The sequence below is a fragment of the Anser anser genome (assembly GCF_964211835.1).
Source record: "Anser anser genome assembly, chromosome: 1".
Taxonomy (NCBI): domain Eukaryota; kingdom Metazoa; phylum Chordata; class Aves; order Anseriformes; family Anatidae; genus Anser; species Anser anser.
The window spans coordinates 149,799,099-149,823,048 of record NC_139720.1 but is presented as its reverse complement, the minus strand read 5'-3'; the positions used below and the strand labels follow the sequence as shown (position 1 = coordinate 149,823,048).

The following is a 23,950-nucleotide window of genomic DNA, read 5'->3' as shown; positions in this document are numbered from 1 at the left end:
GTGAGCAGTAGTTAATGTCAAATTTCACAAGTGTAATACACTTCTGAGTTAGGTATCTGAAAAAAGGTATGCCCTTTTAGGTGGATTTTTTTTTTTTTAATACAGCGCTTCGGAGAAATTACCTCTAATTCTGCTACTTTGAAGACGGTATCTCACAGGATTTTCACTTTGAGGTCTTGAACTCCTGGCAGGAGGCAGGATGGAAATCCTCTGTTCAAAAGCTTTGAGGCCTTCTGACTGACAGCCGAGCACAAGCCCCTGCTTATTAGCTGTATGTCACCATCTGCCACTATTCTGTAGCCCCACAACCTTCCAGCCAGTTTTGAGCTGTGTAGGAAAGTAAGATCTCCTCAAACTAGGCCAATTATAATACCCTGCTACAAAAAGTGGTCTTTTGTTTGTGTTCTTTTTTTTTATGTAAGTAAGTCTCCAATATGTGCAGACTACCTCACAGGCAGCAACAAAGGCAGACCTTTGTACTCCGCACAGAGATGCTGGAAAACAAATCCATGCAATAGCTTCAAAGAAGCAGAATTACAGGAAATTCACTTGAATGAGGGGGAAAGGTATAATGCTTGGCAAGTTCTTGCACAGAGGCTCAGTTCCTCAAAAAATATCTCAAAATAAAAGCATGATGAACGACAGGCAGTGTGGAAAGGAATGAAAAAGTCCTCTGAACAATCGCCACTGCTGAGAGCTTTTAAAATAAAAGAAGGAATCCCGCACTACCCTCACGACAGACTGGCATGCTGCCAAATCCACAAAGTACAAAGTCTTCGAGATGCTTCTCCCAACCTCCTCCTAGAGCAATAAAAATGAACTGCTATCTTCCTCACTCTCACCACCGATCCAACAACCCCGACCAAATGTCCATGGCCCACTGGATTGAGCATTTCTTCAGCAACCATGTGGGCGACCTCCCGGTACGTCGCACCGAGCAGCAACAAGTGGCAGCCTTACAAGGCCTTTATTAGATGGACATGACGGGGTATTCTGTGGTGATGTAGGAAAGGCAGAAAGCTCTTCCCTGGAGAGATGAAGAGAGATGCATTCACATGAGGATGAAGGATTTTTCTGCCCACTGCTCAGTGAGGATAGCGATGAACACTGTAAATGAGAAGGCCTAGAAAGCAAGGTTCATCTAATTCTGGAAGAGCTGAGGAGATCAAAGAGAACCGAATGTTGAACAGCAGGGACACTGGAAAGAGTGAAACCACCACTATTTGTCAGTGTTGAAAGACAGCAATCAGGGCTACTTAAGGTCAAGCAGTCTGACATCAGTCCCAATCAAAGTAATGGAGAGGTTCACGTAAAGTCCTACAGACAGGCCTTTAGACGTAGGAACAAGCAGCTAACGCCAGTCAAACTGGCTGCTGGGGCAGGGAGTCCGCTTTTGTTTCTTAATAGGTCCTGGCAATCAAACCTGAAGGCATTATTTCAAAGGGTGAAAAATTGAAAAACTAACTCAGTATAATTAATAGGCGGACTTTTAATGAAAAACAATTTATGCCAAGCGACTTCCCGAAAAAAAAACACAACCAAGCAACAAAGCAACAACTCCCTACCACCTATCCATGGAGCATCCAGAGACTGTAGTATCAAAAGGCTAGCTGAAATAAAATTATCACTGATGAAATCACTGAATGAAATACGGCAAGAGAGGTCTGCTGAAGTCAGAACAACCACAGCCCTGTTTCAACGGTTTCAGCGTAGTCTCAGCGATTAAACGGCACATAAATATTGCCAGAGCTGTGTGCAGCAAACACAACGTGTTGGTCATATAGTCACCCAGATTTCTTGCTTTATCTAAGTCCATTAAAACAATTTGTACTGAAATACGAGTGCCACAGAAACAAAAAAATGAAGGCTGTCATACTGACAGAATACTGGAAAGTAGAAATTTATGAGTTTTAGTACTAAAAAATTCAAAATTCAGCCCCAAACTTTGTGGGTAACTATGGGCAAGCTATTAAGTAGCTTCTATGCCTAACATACATCAGGCCATAAAATAAGTTACTATCACTCCCTTTTCAACATGCCTTGAAGATAAGATAAAAACTAGCATTTGGGCAAGCACTCAGATCATTGCCTCTTGCTTCCCTATACCGCTGCCAGCAAGTTTTAAGCCAAAAGAGCTAACAGCCCAAACTGTGCTGGCAGATCAAGCCCCAGAAGCATGACAAATTTATGGCTATTATACATTTAATTAAAAAACCAGCCTGCGATGTAACTGAAAATAGCTGTCATCTGAGTTAAAAAATAAATAAATGAATTCAGTAGTTTTGCTGAGATCAAACACTGTGAGTTAAATGGAAAGCATGAATTTCGATACAGCTCTGTATGGGCAGCCCTACTTATAATACTAGCTACTAAATGTGTCGCAGTTAGAAAACTGAAGGCTCACATACAGTGTAAAAAGTAACTTATGTCTGCAATATTCTTGATTTACAATATTCACAGTAGTGGAAAAAAAACAGGGACATAATTTTTGATGTTTTTATTTAGAACACAGACTGTGAAATATGGAAAAGCTAGTTAAGGCTCAACACTTATTGCTGCTGATGAAAAGAAGGCTAAAGAGTCTATGTGAAGCACCACATTTACTGAGGCTACAGACCAAAAGACAGCCTGGAGATTAAAATTTTATTCATGATTTTCAGACATCCTGAACAAGTTTTCTGCACTTGCTTTCCTCTTACAAAGCAAGAGAATTGTACTTATTCTAAAGTAACTAAGGATGTGCAAATGAAAGGTACAACCATTCTGACTTCCCTATGACTCCTCAGCTAACACCAGCTACCTCACAGAACAACAAATAATCTCATTTAATTGGAATGTTTCATGTTTCTACTTTCTATGCTGTATTGGGTTTGTGTGGCAAGGTTTTGGTAGTGGGGGGCTGAACGGGTGGCCTCTGTGAGAAGAATCCAGAAGCTGCCCCCTGTTAGAAAAGGGCCAGTTTCAGCTGGCTCCAATGGGACCTGCCGCTGGCCAGAGCCAAACTAATAAGTGATGTTGCTTGTGCCTCTGTGAGAGCAGATTTAAGAAAGGGGAAAAAAATACTACACAACAGCAGCTGGGAGAAAGAGGAGTGAGACCCAGCCCTGCAGACCCCAAGGTCAGTGCAGCAGGAGGTGCCCCATGCACGCAGCAGCAGTTCCCCTGCAGCCTGTGGAGAGGTCCCTGGTGGAGCAGGCTGTCCCCCTGCAGCCCACGGGTCCCACACGGAGCAGATCTCCACGCTGCAGCCCGTGGAGGAGCCCCCGGTGGAGCAGGTGGATGTGGCCTGGAGGAGGCTGCGGCCCATGGAGAGCCCCCGCAGGAGCAGGCCCCGGGCCGGAGCTGCAGCCCGTGGAGAGGAGCCCACGCAGGAGCAGGGGTCTGGGGGGAGCTGCCGCCCACCCGTGGGGGACCCGTGCTGGAGCAGTTTGCTCCTGGGGGATGGACCCCGTGGTACGGAGCCGTGTGGGAGCAGTTCTGGAAGAGCTGCTGCCTGTGGGCAGCCCCCGCAGGCTCAGTTCGGGAAGGACGGCATCCCGTGGGAGGGACCCCACGGGGAGCAGGGGCAGAGAGGGACCGTGAAGGAGCCGCGGAGACGAAGTGTTAGGGACTGACCGCAGCCCCCATTCCCCACTCCCCTGTGCTGCTCAGGGGCAGGAAATACAAGAGGGTGGATGGGGGAAAGGTGTTTGTAGTTTGTTGTTGTTCCTCAGTGCTCTAGCTAGTTAGTCATAGGTAATACATTTCTCTAATCTCCCTATGCTGAGTCTGTTTTGCCCGTGATGATAACTGTTGAGCGATCTCCCCGTCCTTATCTCACCCCTTGAGCCTTTTACATCATATTTTCTCCCCCTTTCCCTTTGAGGAGGGGGAGTGAGAGTGGCTGTGGTGGAGCTCGACTGCCTGCCTGAGTAAAGCCACCACATATTCTGTGATACGCAACATAATGTAGCTAGCTGTCAAGAACCACTCTGTTCCATCAAATGCAAGATTCACGTTTAGACCATTACCAGATCTTTAGTAAAACCTTTTACCAACATACCATACTAATAAGAAATTTATCTTTTTCCTTTTGCAAGTTAGTTCACAAAACTACATAGCTGGAGACTGGAGACTCCCAGAAACATGTTCCAGACTGCATACAGACAGGGAAACCAATATTAATGACCTGGGCTGGAGAAACCTCACTCAACTGATGTGGAAAATGTAAGTTGGCTTTTATATAAAGGGTGCTTATACTTTTGTATTCCCTAATCACGCTTTTAAAACTTAGCTAGGTCCTTGAGTGCAAAACACCAGGCAAATTATGTTGAAAGAAAACAATCTGAATTTCGTATTACTTTCCTTGGATAGGTGCAGGAGCCAGGGGATGGATGTGATAACGGACGAGTACTGCCAGGGAGGCAACAGGCTGGGCTGCACATGCAGTGGCAAACAGGGTGGGACAGTGGACAGGCACCAAGACCTCCTTGTTTTGTTCGGTCTGCAGAAGCAGGAGTGGAGCTCAAGGTACTGCCTCCCGGTTAAAATCTAGGCAGAATCTGCTGGGCAGCTGGACACTGTAAGAGCTTTTAGCTAAGGGAGCCAGGGGCTGACGCACTGAATGGCTTTCTTTCCAGCTGTATGGCAGATTAACAGCAGAAATTTTAAGTACTGCTTGGGGATTTAGTGCAACAGATGGCTTTTTACCCCATACTCAGTACTCGATACTCCCTCTCACATGCTTCTTTGCTTCTCCTGACCATAGCTGCAGCTGGGCAACAGGAGGGAAACACTGTTTGGCTACTGGCTCCAGGTAAAAGTAGTCAGAGGCAGCAACTGGCTGGTTACCCATGAGGTCTGCCTTTTGGAAGGGCGGAGAGGACAAACATGGGTGCTGGGGAAAGTACAGGGAAAACTCATTGTAACATTAAAAAATAAATAAAAAAGAAAATAAAAGAACCAATAAAACAAATGATCTAATTCAAGGACCTAACCAAATTTTAAACATGCTAGGAACTATGACTGGTATAACCACACTTTATTATTGACCAGTTCTCCGATGAATAATAAAAAGAAAACCTTAGAGAGCTGTGCCGTAGTGAATAAAAGCTGACTTACCTTTTACCCATAGGCTGAGTACTCATTCCTACCCTGGTCAGTGATGGCACTGATATCACCTACCAAGAGCATGGTGAAGCTCATCTTTGTAGAGCAGGGAATCAACAAGTGTAGACCAAGCTATAATGTGAAATTGCAAAAGGAAAGAGAAAAAGAGTATATAAAACTTAATTTAAAATCTTGCTGATTACGTTTACAGGGCAGTTGGCAGCTCGATACTGAAACTGAGACATTTTAGAAAGGCCTCATTTGTAGTGGAGGGTTGTTACTGATTTCACACAGGCTACGTATGTGATTCAGTTCTGATTTTAAGGCCACAAAGAACCACTTGGATGTGGTCTGTAAAAAATGTGATCTGTAAAAAAAAAAAACCACCTCAAAAGTGTCCAGTTTTTTTTTTACAGTCTGGGAATCTACCAAGGTTCTAGTTATGCTATTCTCAGGCTAATTTCTTTGACTCTTTGTAAAACATGCCTTACTTGTGATCTGAATTGTTAATACCTCAGCTTGCAATCAGAGTTTATTGTGCCAGTTTGCTCAGATTAGAGTTGTTTGCTAACAGTAATCCTTCACCAACACGTTTACTTCCACCTCACTGTCAAATCACTTGATAACCTTTCTGGTCTTAAACGAACAAAAGTAAACCTACTCACTCAATTTCCTACAGACACATGAACAAAAGTATTGTGACAATAGCCACTACAATCACTCGAAGCTAAAAACTGTTCACCAAGACACGGTTTTCCCTGCCACAAAACCCTACATCCTCAGAAAGTTTTCTCTCCACAACAGCCAAGCACTGCACACCAAAGCTACATAGCTGGGTTTGCAATTTTTGATTTTTCTGTAAAGCATTGAGACTTAATTTTTCAGAAAGTATGCATGCATTATATGCCCGAAGGAGACAGTTTAGAAGTGACATCTGGAAACTGGAGTATCAGCGTGCTAAGCACATGAGCTCAAACAAGAAATGCCTGAAAATAGGTAAGGCTTAAGCACGATAGACAGGTGACAATATGAAAAATAAAAGGCAAGAGGAGTACGCAGATCTTTTCGTAATATTTCATTGTGCTCAGAGGACATTGGCCTGATCCAATGATCTGGATTTCCCTCACACTGGAATCATCATGTATGTTGTCTCAGCTGAAAAAAAATGACATCAGATCAAAAGAACAGACAGATGAAAAAAAGCAGAAGTTAAGAGCGGAAAACCTGGGAGAGAATTCAAGGTCAGTGGCACGACAACGTGTCCTGCGTTGCAGCCCAGAACAGATGGTAGGATCTCCTTTCTCAATGTAATTTTGCATTTGAGGAGACTTTCAAAAATTGACCAACAGTAACTCCCAGACCCAAAGAACATTCTTCTTAAAAGGAAGCTGACGTCTTTAATTTCTGCAAAATTCTCAGGAACTTTCTTACAAGCAACACAAACCCTAAAAACAGTGTTTGTAGTCGACACTGTAACATGCATTAAACCTGACAACTGCTTTCTTATTGCTCAGTAATGCTACCTGTAATGTCTGTAATCCAGGAGAGAGAAAGCATCAATCACAGGGCCAATGTAAGAACACAAAAACAGCCTATAGCTATATCAAACAATTGCTATAAAGCCACAAAATTGTTTTTTATTTCAAATAAAAAGCCACTTAACTAAGAGAGAAAAAATCAGTACACAAGACAAAGGGGAGGAGGGAAGGGAGAACAATGAAAAGCCCCAAAAGCACACCATACACCAGATTTGTGCCACGCCTGACCGTTCAAAATTGAAATTGCAAAGACTTTCAGATGCTTCCCCTTTTTGAATCCTGCGTGACAAGAGACAATGGATACTGTCTCCTTTCTCCTGCAAGCAGTGGGGGTACACTTATCTCAAGAATAGCAACTCAAAAGAACAGAGATGTACTAGGAAATGTGCTCAATCTAAGGTGTCACCAATTTTCCTGACATTCATTACAAAAGCAACAAACCTGCATAAAAATAACACGGTTGACACAAAAACACAGCAAGAAGAGATGCTACAGTGCTCTAAAGCTCTCTAGCTGACAGAAACTGGAGCTAGGGTATTTTCTCCTCTGGCAGAGTTCATTCTCCCTTGGACTGATGTCCAAGGTTACAAATCAAGCCTGCCATTGGTGCAAACACGACAGCAGACTTGACGCAGGGCTACTTGGGTACTGCGTGACCCAACAAAGCCCTTCACCACATAGGCATAACTACGCCATTTCCAGTCCCAGCTTGCTTCACAGTCTGCTACAGTGTCTGTACTAACGGGGGGGTACCTGGAAGCGTCTCTGCACAAACCAACTGTCATATTACATGTATTTTTCTCTTATAAATGACTCCCATGGCTCCAAGTAATGAAAAATTGACTGTAAATACAAAAAGGTTCTGAAAACGCATAAACATTTATCAGAGATTAGCATTTCAAGTAATTAGAGGCAGAGCTGCTGCTTGTTATGTATGTGAAGTAATGCCATGTAGTCGAAATGGGATGAAGGCACTCGTGAATTAATTTTATACTTATCACAGCAAACGATCTTAGCATAAGATAGGCAGCGAATTTCATTAAGTATACTTTAACCATATTAGTAAGTGACTGTTTAAAAAAGTTGTAATGGCAATCTAGAGCTAAATTAAAAAAAATTGTCAGGGCTAACATGAGAGTCATATATACACACACTAATCTACAGCCCCATGGTGGACAATAAGCAGTCCACGAATCTCAAGAAATCTGCATTTTTCAGACACACCAACACATGGTGAAACACCACTATTATTCTTCATTAGTTTAGCAGTGACATCTGCACTTAGACCATCTCAGCTAAGGATTTTCAAACAGTTTATAAAAAATGAGTTTCTCAATACGTGTTTAGAGTAAAACATTATTACCGCCATTTAAATGAGAAATAAAATCATTGACTTTTTCAGCAAGTAAGTTGCACTCTTTTAAAATATCAACTTACATAAAGCATCGAAAGGTTGATATTTTATGGTTTTTAGACAGCCTTCCCTCCCCTTCGATCATCAGGGGAACAGTCAAGCAGCTAATATACAATCCAACCACTGGACTATGTCTGAAAACGAACAGAAAAATCACATTGCTAAAAGCAAAAGGTTTCACTTACCTTTATCTCCATCTGAAATAAGATCTCGCTCTCCCTTTTGAACAACTGTCAAATTCCCCATGGCTTGGCTGAGTCTTAATACACATCCATGATGATCACTACTGTCTACGGGGTCTCTAAGCTACAACACAAGAATTCCATACACAGTACGTATTTTATTACTAGAACAAAAAATTCTAACACATGTCACTTCAGCATGTGTAGGGAAAAGAAAAAGCATCACCAGCAGTCTTCCCAGGTATTTTTATTCTATACCCATTGCAGTGCCAAAAATACCTTTAAAAGGGTCTTCTGTAAAAAAGAGCTGTTTAAGAAAATGCATTGTTGTGGCAATTATCCCCTGGAATAAAAACCCAGACAATGCTCATCTTGCATATATGAAACAGCACGTAATGTTTAGTCCAGTAATAACGTGTTCATCTATATAAAGACTACAAGACTAAACTTGCACATACTTTAATTGAAAAAAGGAAAATAGCTCACCATAGCTTCATACAGTCTACTAAACTCCATATAGTTTGGAGTAAGAATAGCTCGCTGGTAGCCTTGAATAATAGAAGGCTGCTGGGAAATAAGCCACAGTCCATCCTGCAAAAAACAGTAAGAAGAACACTTTCTCAATAGATTCTTAAACGTCAAGCCACTGAATGAATCAAAAATATACTTACAGCATCAATAATGATAGGAATTCCTTTGAGTTTCGATTTTTCTATAATACCCTGCAAGAAAAAATGTAGATAACTTTAAGAAGCTTGCTAATTTAAAGCTTGTAACATCCAAAATAAGTTCTGCATTTTCTTCCTGTCTAAAAGGTAGCTGCTGTACAGTAAATCTGGTCATATAAGTTGCTTTTTCAGAGTGAAATAAAAAATTCTGTTATGATCTTCAAAGTAAGAGAAGACATTTTCGTATCAACTGGTAATTTTACAGCTGCTTTGCTCTCTCCCAGTTTGAAGCAGTGACAACAGGGTTTCTACAACTGACACCCTGGTGTTGACATGCAAACAAAAAAAAAACAATCCAACTCACTCTCCCTGATCTAGAAGGCTATATGCTAACTGAAGTCATACACAGCAAACATATATTTCCAAATTAAAAGAAAAAGTCCAAATAAATAATGTCATGATAAAATTCTACCCATAACTATAGCACTAATCTTAGCTGTCTTTCTGATGATGCCCTCATTGCAGTACTCAAGTTCCTATACAACAAACACCCTGAGACAAACAGTACATAATACATGTCATTCCACGCATGACCCCAGAGGTTTTACGCCTTCAAAACAAAAGCAAAAAGGTCAAGAGAAAAGACTGTTTGCAAAACTGTTTCTCAGCAAGCAATATGTACCAGCAGACTGCCTGCCCTTGTTTTCTCTCCTAACAGCGCAGTGGCAACCAACAACTGATGCTCAAGCTTTTTTAATGAGCAATGAGAGATAATCAAGCTTTTATAATGTTGGTCATTACTAACTTCTGTTGTTGAAGCTGGAGAGTTTATCTCTTTCTTGTATAAGATAAGAGAGAGTGGTATCCATCCAGAAGTCTGATAGTTTTTGTACATTATTAGGCTTTTCAGATCAGCTATCATATGGCACCGAGCTCCACAGGTTATCAAGAAATTAGGTAAGGAGTAAGGAAGAAGCATTTAATTAACTTCCAAGGTATTGAGTGTACCTCTGTTCTTGTATTGTGGTCAAAAACACAGCCCATGTTGCTTCCCATAAATTATTAACTATGGAACCTACATCCTCACTCCTACATGACTTTTTTTTTTCCAGTTTCAGCAGAAATGTTTCCCTTCTGTTTTCAAATGGATGACCAGAATCTAGCAGCATGCTTTAACCCAACATTACTTTTGTTTGCTTAGGCACTGTTTTCGTGTCGTAAGTGTGAGACTGAAACACTACCCACTGCAACAAGCCTGAGGACATCTCTCAAAACACAGCTGCAGCTAAATTGGAAGCCACTACAGAATATAAACCTTTCCATTACATGCACGCCCTTGCACAGGTCTCAGCTTGGGCTATGTTTCACAGCCCACCAGGTGTCCATCCTTCTTGGGGTTCCAGGGAAACACCACAAGTCTTCATTTATACTCAGCTACTTTAATTTTGAAGCAATAACAAGTTTTACACAACTCATACCATCCAACTAGTACTAAATTATTCAAATTTACAAATAAGTATATTTAACAGCTGTGCAAGGACGGAATCTTAGAACATACCTAGAATTAGTTGTGGCATATTGAAAACTAGGTAGCCTTTCTTCCAAAGACTTTAAGAAATTTATGAGATGGAGTAATTTCTTTATTCGTTAATATTAATCAGCACAGATGTGCACAGCTCAGTTTTCCTTCACAGAAACTGTACCGCTTTGCCCCTACTGTGTTCATTAACAATTACATTTAATTTGACTCACTTGGTTATAATAAAATACTGCTGTGGATATGGCACCCTGTTTTTTTTCCTGCATAAATGAATGTTATACATCTAAAAGTCCAATTACTTCTGAACTGTACTAGGCTCTTCTGATTAGATATCACATCGCACTGAACCCCAGAGGTTAGCAAGACACTATGTAAGAAAGCTTTCAGATCAGCCCCCAGAATTTTTGACGACACAAATACCATTCACTGCAACCTTATTTTATAACCAGTTTTAATTAGACAGAATATTTTTGCTCATTGGCAGCTTCCCCAAACCCTTTCAGTACACTTAAATGATTGCTGTCCCACTTCCAATTAATATGAATCCTCAGTTTATTCCACTATGTCGGTTTTAGTACGCCAACCTTCCATGACGGTTTGTTTTTTAAAACCAAAAAAGATTTCCCCTAATGAAGCCTGATGCAAGACACAGATCTCAGAAGTCAATATCCATCCAAACGATTCTCCTAACTTCATTATGATCAATCCAGTGAATTAATTTGGCCAGATGTTTTCTGTTTCTGAAACAGTTAAGGTCTGGCTGTTGCTGTTATCGTCTGGCCCCTTTTCATGTTTTCTCACTACTGTGATTTTGCCTAGCGGTTAGAATTTCTCTACATATCTAACAGTAGGCTAAATCAATGAATTCTGAAGATCCACTGTTTACCTAAAGACTGTATGCTTAATAATAATAATAAAAAAAAAAGTGGAAGCCACAAAGCACAGAAGTATATGTACAGGTAAATTGCTTCTGGAAGGTGAGGTCACTGGTACATTCTGGAGAAATAAGGCATTTCTTCCTAATAATGTTTTGAGCTCCCACTTCTCTAACATGCCCTCCACAATCTATGAGAGACATCTGACCTCTACTCAGATGTAGTTAAGAAAAATCTACTGGCCAAGCAACTTTTGTTGTGTACTGAGTCTCTGAGGTACCAATTTCTAATCTAACTTACTGAAGCGATCTTTGCTTTCTCTTTCTCTCCTTATAAAACAAATAATCAGGGGATACAAAGTTCTTTGCCTTGTTTAGAAAGCTCATTTTTTATTCCAAAAACAAAAATCCAAAAGTAATTATTCTCCTTTCCTCCTGTTCCTTAAACCCAGACAGAAGCTGCTTGGAGACAGACAAGGAACCTCAGAGACAAAGCTCTGGGGAGACGAGTAACGTGGTAACCATAAAAACAGAGATATAAGCCCCCATAAGACAACCACCTTTTGAAGGACACAGCATTCATCGGAGAACCTCTGCTTCCCGTTGACTGGGGACAGGACTCACCTCACCTGCTGCCATTTAGGGGTGAAATGGCTCACCGTGAGAGTGCCATTGGCTTAGACACCGCATTTAGGGCGGGATGCATCGCCAGCAAACATACCTGTCCCTCCTCAGTTACCACAGAGAGAGGAGAGAAAACTTAATGCTCTGTTTCTAGACATCAAGAATTAGGTGAGACAAACCCTGCTTTTAAACACTCTATTACTGCAAATACCGCATACAATAATTACTTGAGTAAGAGGGGTACAGAGCAGTAACGGTTACATCCTCCTCTATGCAGGGTATTTTATTTATGGAAGCACAACGAATTTTCAGCCAAATCTGCCTCTTCATATTTGGCACGGACTTTCCCGTGTTAATACTTGCGGCATACAGAAAAATCTTCTCTGCTAATTGTATAATTAATACAGCTCAGACTAACTACTTTTGCACCAGAATGTATTTAATGGTTTCTAATGGGACTCTTTGTATGAGCGGGAGCCATCTGTTCACTTTTATCCCGTGTAACAATTACTTATATGCAAAAGGACATAGAAGAGAACATTGCTAATTAAAACTACTAAGAAATGTTACCAAGAATGCACCTGATATCAAGTTAAGGCAGGTTTCCAAACGCCAGTCACATAATTAAACAGCATCGCATACAGGTATCAATGACAAAACCAAGACGTTGCCCCTTCCCCTCAAATGGCGTTTTGAGCATTAAGATTTTGGAGATTCTAGCTCCAAGGTATTCCAATGGACTACATTTCCTTACACAGAACCTACTACGCTGCAAAACCAGTGGTTCAGCTTGGTGCAGGAGAGGGCAGGAGCACGTCCTTCACTTGGGGTCTCATAAGCGCTCAGGGACACCCAAAATGAAGGACTGGCCTGACAGGGCAACCTTGGCACTGGTCACGAAGCAGAGAGGACAACAAGGAGAAGCAAAAGCGATGTGCTGCTGTCGTCCAGCTTCACAGCCTACGGCCAACTGGGTTAGCCAAGATATCGGAGACTGAAACCCAGACCCTTCCTCTGTGATATTCAGTGAGGCACGAATTTTAATCTTCACCTTTCATACAGAGAGCCCTAACATTTTGGGGATTTTGGACAGCCTTTTGTCAGAGATACTGAGCTTTGTAGTCCTGCTGCACACGGAGAACGCACCAGGCAGCAAAGTCCAGGTGAGCGTCCACAGCTTCTTGCAGTACTCTGCAGTCAGTCTGGACACCTCCCTGCAAGCCCATAAACAAGCAATAGCATACATACATGTCCTATTTACTCTGCCTGATTTAAACAGTGTACAGCCTGGCCCTCCACGGCTCCTCGGAAAAGACAATTATGCATTGTTTTGCCTACACCTGACTTAAATGTGTTTTCCAGCTTTTTTAATTAGATGTGGATTGGCAGCAGAATGCCTGCAATGGTTTTCGACGTACTATCAGCCGTATCGCTTCTTGTGGTTTTCCTGATGAACTGGTTTAGCCGCACAATAACCTTGGCCTTCGGTATTTGCAAAGGGAAGAATCAGGAAATTGGAGCCAATGGTTTTAACAGAAGATTGAATTTTAATGAAATAAACAGAAAACCACAAAAGCAGCATATGACTCAACATCTACCCCACAACAACAGTTAATTTTCACTAAGGATACAGCACAGTCATCTTTCTACCTTGCACAGGAGAGATATTGTGGGCAAGGTTTCCCTTACTGACACGAGCAGTGAACGCTGCATTTCCTAGGTCCCTGCAAAAGAGTCACGTCTTGGCTCACTCTTGGCTAAATTCCTTACCCACGTGTTCAAAAAGAAGTTCAAGACTCAGCATGCTGGATAGCACTGACCACGACGACATCCAAACACTTCGGTAAGCAGCATAATCTTGCCCTCAGCCCACCGAAACGTATTCTAGTGCAGTCTGCAAATGCCAAGTATGTTGTGAAATTTTTTGCTAGATGCTCCGAAGTAAAGACGAAATGTCTTAGGAGGGCTGTTAAGCAGGTGAGATCCTTTAAACAACAGCTTGCATGCCTACAACTTGCCAATAATCAGATTTCTAAGAGAGATGAGATGGGAGGCCCATTCTTTGAAAGCTCAAATACCACTTCTGAAATACTGGTTAAAAACCAGGCGACTGGTTTTGCAGTCCAGCAGCACGTGCTGCTGACCTGACTACACTGGACTGTCCAACTAAGCGGGAGTAGCCAGACTCGAGGCAGCAACAATTCCTAGCTTCCGAGTGGCAGAGACATGCAAAAGGGCAGAACCTGGCACTGCTTATGTCTTGTACAACCATAAATGATCAAAAAGGAATAGCAGCTCCCTTTACAAATAAAACACTACTGGAAGTTGCTACTGCCTTCCAAGGGTTGGAAACTGCTGTTGAAATGCTTCTCTATTGCCTTGTATTTTCCACGTGGACCCTACCTACTCTCATCCAGCAAGCCCAGATCCATAGTTTTGCCTGGGAGAAAGAGATACAAAGGAAGAAATAGACAGAAATTTCCCTGTAAATACTGCAGCTGGAAATGTTTCTGCAGCCCCCACCTCTCACCAAGGTGCCTGGGAGTTAAAAACAAGTCCCACCCCAGCACACTGCATGCCAGCTCCTACAGAGAGGCACTAAAAACCTGAGGAAACATTTCTGTGTTCCTTGCTTCAGACCTGGAATAATGCAGAGTTAGCATGGCCTCAGCTGCACAGAGGTCAGGATGCAGCTCTGTAGCAGAGAGGCTTGGAAAATGGGCTTGGCAAGCACGAGTGTGTAATCTTGCACAGCTAGAGGTAGACACGTATTCCAAGTCCAAGCTGTGCTCAAGGCTACAGCCACGGTTGCTGGGGGGGGAGGTGGGAAAGAAGCTTCCCTAACGAGAGGGGATTTGATACAGAAGGTTTTGAAAATTGTTAAAACTGGAGTTCCTCTGCTTGAGGCTCTTTGCATCGTCACCTTTGTGTCATCTACAAAGTGATACAAGAATTCATCCTCCTTTCAAAATCCAGCATCGTCAATCAGAATCTCACTTTGTAGCCAACATCTATATAAATTACCTTTAGCTAGCTTAATTGCTTCAGTTTTACTTTATAGATTTCTGTATGCGTAACTATCACTAGCTCATTAATCATTTTAAGCTCTCAAACCTTACGTACAAAATGATTAACTACTAACCACAACTCAGACCACCTGAATGAATCATTTAACAGAGACAAATATCCCTTCTTTGACACAAATAGCATCTTTATCTCATGGTTTCTGCTAAATTCAATTTAACTGGGTCTTTTGTCTTTTACCTCTATTATCATATGCTAGGCCCTCTTTTCCAAAATCAATTTTCACGTGCACAGGAAAGCATTTCTTTTAAGCCAGGCAGACAGTGAAAACAACTCTAAAGAGTACCTCAGTACCTCATCAGGTGCTTTAGGAAATGTTAAAAGCTGCTGTTGCAACTAACAAAGCTGAAAATGCTGTAAGATGTTGGTTAATCAAAACTGTTCTGTTCCACATAAAAAAAAAAGATAAGAGTGATCCACTTCTGGATTCTCTTTTTGAATTCAAAGCAGATCAGTTGCTGACTTGGAAGAAAACTGCAGCTTAATGTCTGCCTCAATCATATGTTAAATTTTAAAAGAAGTGACATAATCGAACATCATGTCTGAACACACAAAGAAACACAAGAAAACAAAGCAAAAGCCTCTGAAGTGCTATCCCAGCTATGCAGAAGACAGAGCGCTCCTTTTTAGTTATGCCTTGCGAATTCATGCACAACTAGATACAACTTGGGAAGCTGCATTTATGTATTCCCGTCCCTAAACCCATCCAAATCCAGTTTAAGCAATAATCCTGCTTACTTCAATCCAAAGTAAGAATGGTAAGTCAGAATAAATAAATGCACTGAGTTTTCACGTGCTGTCTCATCCACTGAACATTTACACTCCCACAGCAAACTCTTTAAGGTTTCCAATTTATGGTTGGTTATGTTAATGTTAAATTTGGCTTGGGACATGCACGGTGAGCTGCTGGCATTTTGTCTTAAAAAGAAACAAATAAACTTAAGTTGAACTGCAGAATTTATCACTGCCAATTTCTTTTTAGTCTTCTTAGCTGAATACCGTTCAGAAAGTTGAAAAGGTATTCGGTGCCAGCATTTTGCTTACAAATGCTTTTAAGAATCAAAATCAAGTTAAACAACAATATAAGCCTGCACACAGAAAGCAAATAAACATCCCACTTCACCGTGAATGACTTTCATCAAGACCCATTACATATATTAGAAAATAAATTCTGCTTGCAAGCTGCATAAACCTGTATTTAAGGTCCTGTTAGCATATTTTCAAACACTGTTCTTCTAATCAAGACATTCGTGAGGAAGCCACAGAATACTAATAGTTCTGAGCATAAGCAGCAGTACTGCTCAGTGTAACCAACAGCATTTTTCTGCTTAGAGCTGGCCTTCCCAAGCTTTATCTGCATCAAAACCAACCGTATCGTACCCCAGGAGCTGCCTCACCTTAGGTGAAGGTCTCCATGAATTCTGACTCTCGCCAGGCTGTCTGAAAGCAATGACTCTTGGCTAGTTAGAGAGTATTTTCTCACTGGATACTACGTGGAGGATATGCATCCGTCTTAGGGGTTGGGTGGGGGCTGAGAAAAATACACGATTTACAGATACATTTTCACAATGGGTGCACATACACGCCCTCTGTTTTTTGTCTCTGCAGTATCACAGGCGTTAAGACTCCATCCACCTCACCTCCTCCCAGCTGAGGGCAGAGGAAAAAAGCTGCACGTCCTCGGTGCTACTCAAGCTCCCTACGAACTGCTGAATCCCCACAGCAGGAATCTCCAGAGGATTTTGCAGATGACATAAACAGGGCGGGAAGCACGTGCTCATGTTACACGTAGCGAAAAACTAAGTTCCTGGTAAATAATTTTTCTGCTAATTTGAGCCCGCACGAGCGGTGTTCCCAAAGAGTAACGCATCCTGTTGTTCACACTCACACACAGAGGTAGCTATCACAGACAACACTGATCTGACAACTGCAGCATTAGCCTGGGGTGCTTCTCAGATGCCTTTTAATAAATATAAACAGAACCCAGTGTGTTTAGGTATCTGCTCAGATATCAAGAGGAAATCGCTTCCCAAAGCCCATGTGACAGATTTAGCTTTACCAGACTGCTCTGACAACAGAAGGTGGCTCCATACTCTGTAGTCCTTTCGAGCTTGTAAAAACCAGTGCAGATATAGCATACTGAAGCATCTGGTCCCTTTCTTACCACCTATTAAGGCTGTGAAGTGTTGAGTAAATCCTGAAGGCATGAGGCCCGAAGGGAGGAAATTAATCCACATCAACAAAAAACAAAGGCAGAAAAGCCAATACCTCGTTTGAGGCGGGACTGAGAATCCACCTGAAAGGGAAAGCTTCCAATGGACTCTCTGGGCACGCTCCATGGAGGGAACCCATGACAATGACCCAAACCTCTCTCAATCCTTGCTAGAAGTAATTAAAGGCAAGAAATTTCCATGCAACCTTAACTAGCTAGTGATTCAAGTGGGGTGGAAGATGAGCCTTCTGAAATGTATATCCTAGCAGATAGCAGAGATCTTCAAGGAGAAAATAATATTTGAATGACTGTCTCACGAGCCTCAGGAGCTCAAGCCCTCATCTTGGGTTAAGGAGGCTGGGGAGATGAACAGAAGTATTATCTACCAACAGCAATGGGCAGAAACGGCAGCTAGGCAGGGCCTCAGTCAAAAGAAGAACCCAGGCTGGTATTCAGAACATTTTCTTGGAGCTAAAACAAAGACTGAGAATTGAGTAAGAGGAACAAGCGTGCATTTTGAGAACCCAGTTGATCTTGCTATTAATCATTACCTCTCCTGCAGGAGGAAAGCAAGCACGCTCTGCTGAAAACAGCCATCCACCTTTGCTGCTGCAAGACAAAACACAGGAAGACCGGAGTGGCCGAATGCAGGATTCACTGCTACCAGTTCAGGGGAAGAGGCAATGAACCCAGTGACAACGAAAGATGATTTCAATGTCAAAGTCACGCTTCGATTAAGGATAAGGCTCTTCACAAGGCTGAATGCTTTTCTTTGCTCTGCATTCATGCCAGGAGGAGAAGGGGAAAGGAGATGACAAGAGGCTGGAAACTGATATAGGAACAGCTAAGCCCATAACTTCCTGATTGCCAGGCAGCAGGCAGAATACAGGAACAACCTGAAGCATTAGGGAGTATCATCTATGCTCCCAAAGGGCTCTGCAAGGAATATAGTACTCCTTTCCCAATTCTTCTGAGAAACTGCACTCATCATCCTGGAAGACAGGAACTTGGTTGATGGTACAGGTGAGAACTCCCTTCGTTCCAAACTTGAGGCTACAAAAAAATCCACATCAGAGTAAGACCAGAAGTGCAATTATCATCCCTGAAATGGCTGAAGAAAGTGCTCTGTGGTGGGGACATACAATATGGGCACACCACCTCTTCTGTGTGAAATAAAAGGCGAACAGACAATAGCTTTGGAAATATGCTGCCTCTAAGCAGTGACTGAGGACAATCCCAGGAACCTTGGCCTTGTCTGCACGTGACAGCTGAACTCTGTCTCAACAGAGTCTAAACCACCACCAGCCTGCATACCAGCTGAGGTGAACACAAAGAAGCAGTGGTAGTGTCACCATTGGCCAGGATCAACCACGGACAATGAAAAACATGTGGCCTTGTATTTTCTACAAGGAAGCTGGCTGTGGTAGCCGAGCTCCACACAAGATGTGGAAACAGCACTACTGAAGACTGAAGCAGAATGGGGAGCAGAGAAGATTCAACCTGGATGCTCCAAAGCTGAGGTGTGGAGCAGAAATGATTTTTTGTTCCTTTCTCTTTCTGGAGAATAGCCTGGAATGCTTATTTGCTCCAGAGATGGAAGGTCTAATCATGCCAAGTCTAGAGCTGCCACACCTGCATGGGATCCAAACAACAAAAAAGGACCCAACAAAAGCTTTTTCTAGCAGATTTTTCTGAACCTGCAGCTCCTGGTCCTGCAAACCTGTAACTAGGAAACTCCAACAGGGCATCAGACCTCACCCAGGCAACTGAGGAACAGTATGCAAGGGTTTTAGCACAGGCTCACACAAGAGGGGGGGGATAAAATTTGTTGAGTTAGCTTCTTTTAACAGGACTTGTGGACGGAATTACAGCCAAAACCAGACAATCACAGGAAGCCTACAAGTACGTATTCAGAGTGCCACTACACTCAAGAAAAAAGTAGGAGGAAACCAATCACAAAGTGCTTCTTTCCATCAGACTGTTGAAAAGACCTGAAATGCCACACTGCAGGCACACGCTGCAGGCATGAAGCATGAAGGAGGCAGACGATATCATAGGGTCACCAAGAGAACAAAGGGTCCTGAGTGAGAAGATGCACCACCTGGTCAGCAAGCACTAGGGCTATTCCATGACAAAAATCACTGTCCTCCGGCCATATACCAGAAACTGCAGGTCGCTGCCTTAGTGCCTTGATTTCTCAATGCTCGGAAGAGAAAAGCAGCCCAAACACATGACTGTTTGGACAAGCACATTCGTTGGCAACGTGCTGGCACAGTTCTGACGAGACCCAAACAAGAACAGCATCAGAGAGGTGACAGACGACTAGGCCTCATCACTTTAATGGGGCAGAATGAGGAAAAGGAGAAGCCTCCTCCCGTTGTCACCGCCACTCTGATACAAACCCCTGAAACAAAAGCAGACACTAATCTGCATCTCAGCCCTGTATTCAAATGACAACATGCTGAGGTTAGCTTAAAGGGAAGAGCGAAAATTATATACCCAGTCAGCCCCTTAGAAGAGTTTAAAATAGCAATGCAATCATCACTTGCTTGTTTTTTGGAAGGTGAGGAGTGATACAAAGCTTAAAATTCACTGTTGAAGCAAGAGGGAGGCTCAGCCTTTCCTCAGCACAGAGAAACACCAGCCCTCCTCAAGCAGGTAACCAGAGTTCACTTGTCCCCAATTACATGCACTTAAAGCTTTTGGATGAATGAAGAATTTAGAAGATTATGGTTGCTGGATTAAAAAAAAGAAACACACCACAACTGAATAACTAATGAACACTTACATAATTATAGCGCAAAGAACTTGAGCTTTAATGTGGCTTGAAATTAACAAGGTCAGATCTACAGCTCGCATAAACATGGCCCTAGCATGAAAGAACTTCCAAACAGCTTGTCTTCATTGGCTGAGTTTATTTCTTTAACTTCAAGAAAGCTCAAACAGGACACCCAGGCTGAAGTAAAAGTATGATTGTAATTCACTAAGAAAGCAAAAATTATTTTTAGCAATGAAGAAAAAAATAATAAAGGAATCTTCCACATAATATCTTACAGATAAGAACATGACAGATATTTAGAAAGCCCAGATGGACTTAAGAAGCTTATGTTAGGTCTTTTAGATATTCTAAAAAAAGCCTTATTTTCTTTTGTTTAAAGTTAATTTCCTCTAGGAAAAAAAAAAAAAGTAAAAATAAAACAAAAAGGAAAAATCATTGCTCAAATCTTTTTTTTTCTGCAAAAAGAATTCTAAAGAAAGATTTCAAAAAAACATCTTCGTTGAAATTTTACATTCAGCATCAAATTTGATTTCTTCATCACCTATAATAATTTTCTTTATTGCCACTCTCCAAAGTCATGTTTTTGGTGTGTTTTTTTTGTTGTTGTTGTTGTTTTTTTAATTTTGCACCTCTATTTAGTTTTGCACCTCTATATCATAAAACAAACATTTTTTGAAAACAGAAGGAGAATTAAAGTAGTGAAGAACTACAACAGCAACTTTCTCTAACAAAAGCCTAGCAAAAATGCTCTCCATCCATCCCAAGGTATTCTGAATGTCTTGGATTGTGTGGTCTCCAGTCTCTTGCCTCCTCTGATTTGTAATTTCACTGTGCAACTGTCAACATTTCTGTAATTTCTATTAATTGCACTTGTTAGTACCACTGATTAATTCAGTAATAGTCCTCAGAATTCTTTTTTACATTAATGTCACTCTAATTTTGTACAAAGTGAAATACGTACTTTGAACATGCAGAGATCTATTGGCAGTAATACAAGACATCGCCTGGAAGACTGTGTAAGTGCCTATTAGTTAGAGCACAGAGCTATCTAAGCTCCTGTTTTCAGCTTTCCACTAAGACTTGACAGAAAATAGGATTACTTCTTTATCCAGAGTAGAAATCTGCAACATTTTATAATTAAGACTATTATTTCTTATTGCAAGGGGACACAGTCCCTGTTCTTTGGCCCCTCTCCTTTCACAAGCTGCCAAACACAGCTCCTAAAATTAGAAACTGAAATTCATATTTAGGTTCTTACAGTACAGGTGCTCGGCACCTAAGAAAATACAGAGCCCTTCAGAGGTGCCAACATCTATTTCTTAATTAGCAACTTTCACAATCAAAACAGAAGCAAATCAAAACAACTGTGTGGGTGCCTGAACATAAAGTATCACTCTTCATTTTAATAATGAAGACCATAATTAACATCTGCAATTTTCTGTCAACAATATCCAATTAAACTCTTCCCTTTAAATTATAATTGCTACAATAAATACTAACCACTCATAAAAAATAAATATATAGCCTTCTTAGAGAAGTAAGTAAGAATGAACTACAGAAAGTATTTTATCACAGAGCCCCCCCCTTTCAATCATGGAAATATATTGCAACAATTTTACTTAATTTGTTAGTTGTTAACCAGAAACATCAGTGTAATCACATAGATATGGAATTGGTTAATAAAGTTCAGCATGAAGACATAGAATAAAATAGCAGGAAACATATTACCTTTGCGTTCTCAAGTAGAACTTCATCTCTACCTAAGCCAGGTCCTATGACAACTGAGTGCAGTCGTGGCAACCACTTCTCCACCTCATAGACAGCATTCGGACTATCACTAAACAAAATTAGGGAAAAAAAAAAAGGCATGTTCAAAAAGGCTTCATTTTAGTATTCTCAAAATCTGAGTTCCAGGTGCAAGACAGAAAGAGCTCTCTCATATCCTGAGTGTCAGGCAATTTTATCCTTCAAATTACCAAACACTTGTAGCCCAGGAAATATGGCATGGTTGTCCAAATAGCTAAAATGAAACATTTCTCTCAATTCATTCCTTAAGGGATACCACATAAAAATGAGGAAATAATTACAAGTATCCCCTACAGCTATTACAAAATATTAAAAGAAAAAAAAATAGAAGAAAAGGGCAGGGAATCAACAGTTGTTACAGTCTGTCACAGTTCCCTATTTAATGTTTCCCTGTAGAGATTACACCTTGGAGAGAGAGCCACCATCTCACAAGTGTATACTGCAGCTTGCTGGAAATTATGCAATTTATTATTCTGTATGGCAAAATGATAAATCTACTCGTGTGCTTTTTTTGTCTGTTGTTTCATAGGCATCTGTTCCAACTGAATTGCAGCCAGACTGTCCCCTTTCCCCAAAAGGCAAGAGAAGCAGCAAGCTGTTCACTACGGGTATCATGGGGTTGTAATGTTTAAGATCTCTGTAGTGTTTAGGTTTTGCCTGTGTTGGAAAAACGACACGAATACCCACTGCCAAATGCAACCGCTGCAATCCAGCATTCAGCAGCTCACCAGAAACGTTTATTTTGTTTGGATCGGTTTTGTTGTGTAAATAGGTCAGAACATTTTGAAAGCACAGCTGGACAATGTCAGTAAATCCTTACTTTCAATACGGAGGGGAAGTTTAGCCTCCCTCCCCACCTCCGGCACAAGTGGCTGATAACAGATGAACATTTTAACCCAAGCACGGGGGGCAAAAGCTCCCTGCACGCCCAGCAAGGAGGTGCTACACGACAGCACTACTCAGGATATTTTCAGCCTGCGATACTTCGACAGAGCTCTGTTATTGCGGATAAAAGCCCCTGCATGTTTTTCATAACCGACAGCTGCACCGCTGGGACACACCACTCGGGAACAAGTGTTTAGCCCGGGTCTGGCAGAATCAGCAAATTCCACAGCGATTTCTGCAAGTGCCAGGCAGGAGCCAGAAGCTCGTGCAGCTGCACAAGCGAGGCGGCCTGCTCACGCCTGGCCGCGGCCCGAAGGCCTCGCCACCACCAAGGGCCGCTTCACAAAGCCCCGGCAGCGCCCGGGGCTGACGCCACGGGACACGGCTCTGTCAAAACAGCTCTGCGGGGTGGAAGTGACGGCCCACGGCAAGGGCAAGGGGGACGGCGAGCCACGTGATGACACGTGTCCCTTCAGGTGTCCCTGAAGCACCTTCCCCGCTAAGCGAGCTGAAGTCGAATTTCTGCTGGAGCCGCACGGCTCCCCCTCATCCTCTAGGCCACAGGGACACAGCAGCGGCTTGAGGATGTCCGAATCAGCGGCCCCTACTCCTTCCTACAACCACCTGATGTCAATACAGGCTGAAAACACAAGTATTTCAATAAATATTTAACACATGTATCAAAAAAGTCCCTTTTTCTTTTCTTAATATGTGGTAGGTAGAACATCTGAAAATCTGTCTTTGAACCAAATTCTAGTAAGTGTCAGCATTTCTGAACGCATTTTTATTTATATATTACATATTGAAACTGGTTTTAGCTTTAGACCAGGAGTGGTGATCTATAGCAAAACCCTGCTTTCCTGATAAGGATGTTTGAAAGGACTGGATTCAAACCAGCTCTGGATAGTGGAAGACAAGTACACGAAATAAACGTTACTTTAAATAGAGCGAAGATTGTACCAAAACTTCCTCTGCAAATAATAAACTTTCTCATGCAAATAATCTCAAGGTATAAAGTTTACTAGTTTCTTTATATTCAGACTTCAAATAAGATAGTTTGGTCTCCAACCCAACTGATAATGTACGCTCTTCAAAACAAAGCCATCTCTTGGGAAATGAACAGTCCAACACCAAGCCACTCCTGCTCACTTTGCCCCTGGTAATAATATAAACCTACTGTAGAGCTTTTCATCTTCAAAGCATTTTACAAACATTACGTTTCACATAACTCCTTCGCAATTCCGCATCGAGAAGCA

The 23,950-nt window shown here is 41.9% G+C and overlaps 1 protein-coding gene across 3 annotated transcripts in view; it reads right to left on the bottom strand.

The window, feature by feature from the left end:
- The window catches only part of NAXD (NAD(P)HX dehydratase), a 49,111-nt gene that overhangs the window by 4,839 nt on the left and 20,322 nt on the right, over positions 1-23,950 (bottom strand). For 2 of the 3 annotated variants that reach the window (XM_083826095.1, XM_083826094.1), the window contains exons 7-10: positions 21,732-21,840; positions 8,894-8,944; positions 8,709-8,813; positions 8,226-8,346 (exon numbers count right to left, since the gene is read on the bottom strand). In XM_083826095.1, the coding sequence (XP_083682221.1) occupies positions 8,226-8,346; positions 8,709-8,813; positions 8,894-8,944; positions 21,732-21,840 (386 nt within the window). Of the gene's footprint in view, positions 1-5,100; positions 5,221-8,225; positions 8,347-8,708; positions 8,814-8,893; positions 8,945-21,731; positions 21,841-23,950 lie in introns of all 3 variants that reach the window. The other variant, XR_014580501.1, reaches the window with a different exon arrangement.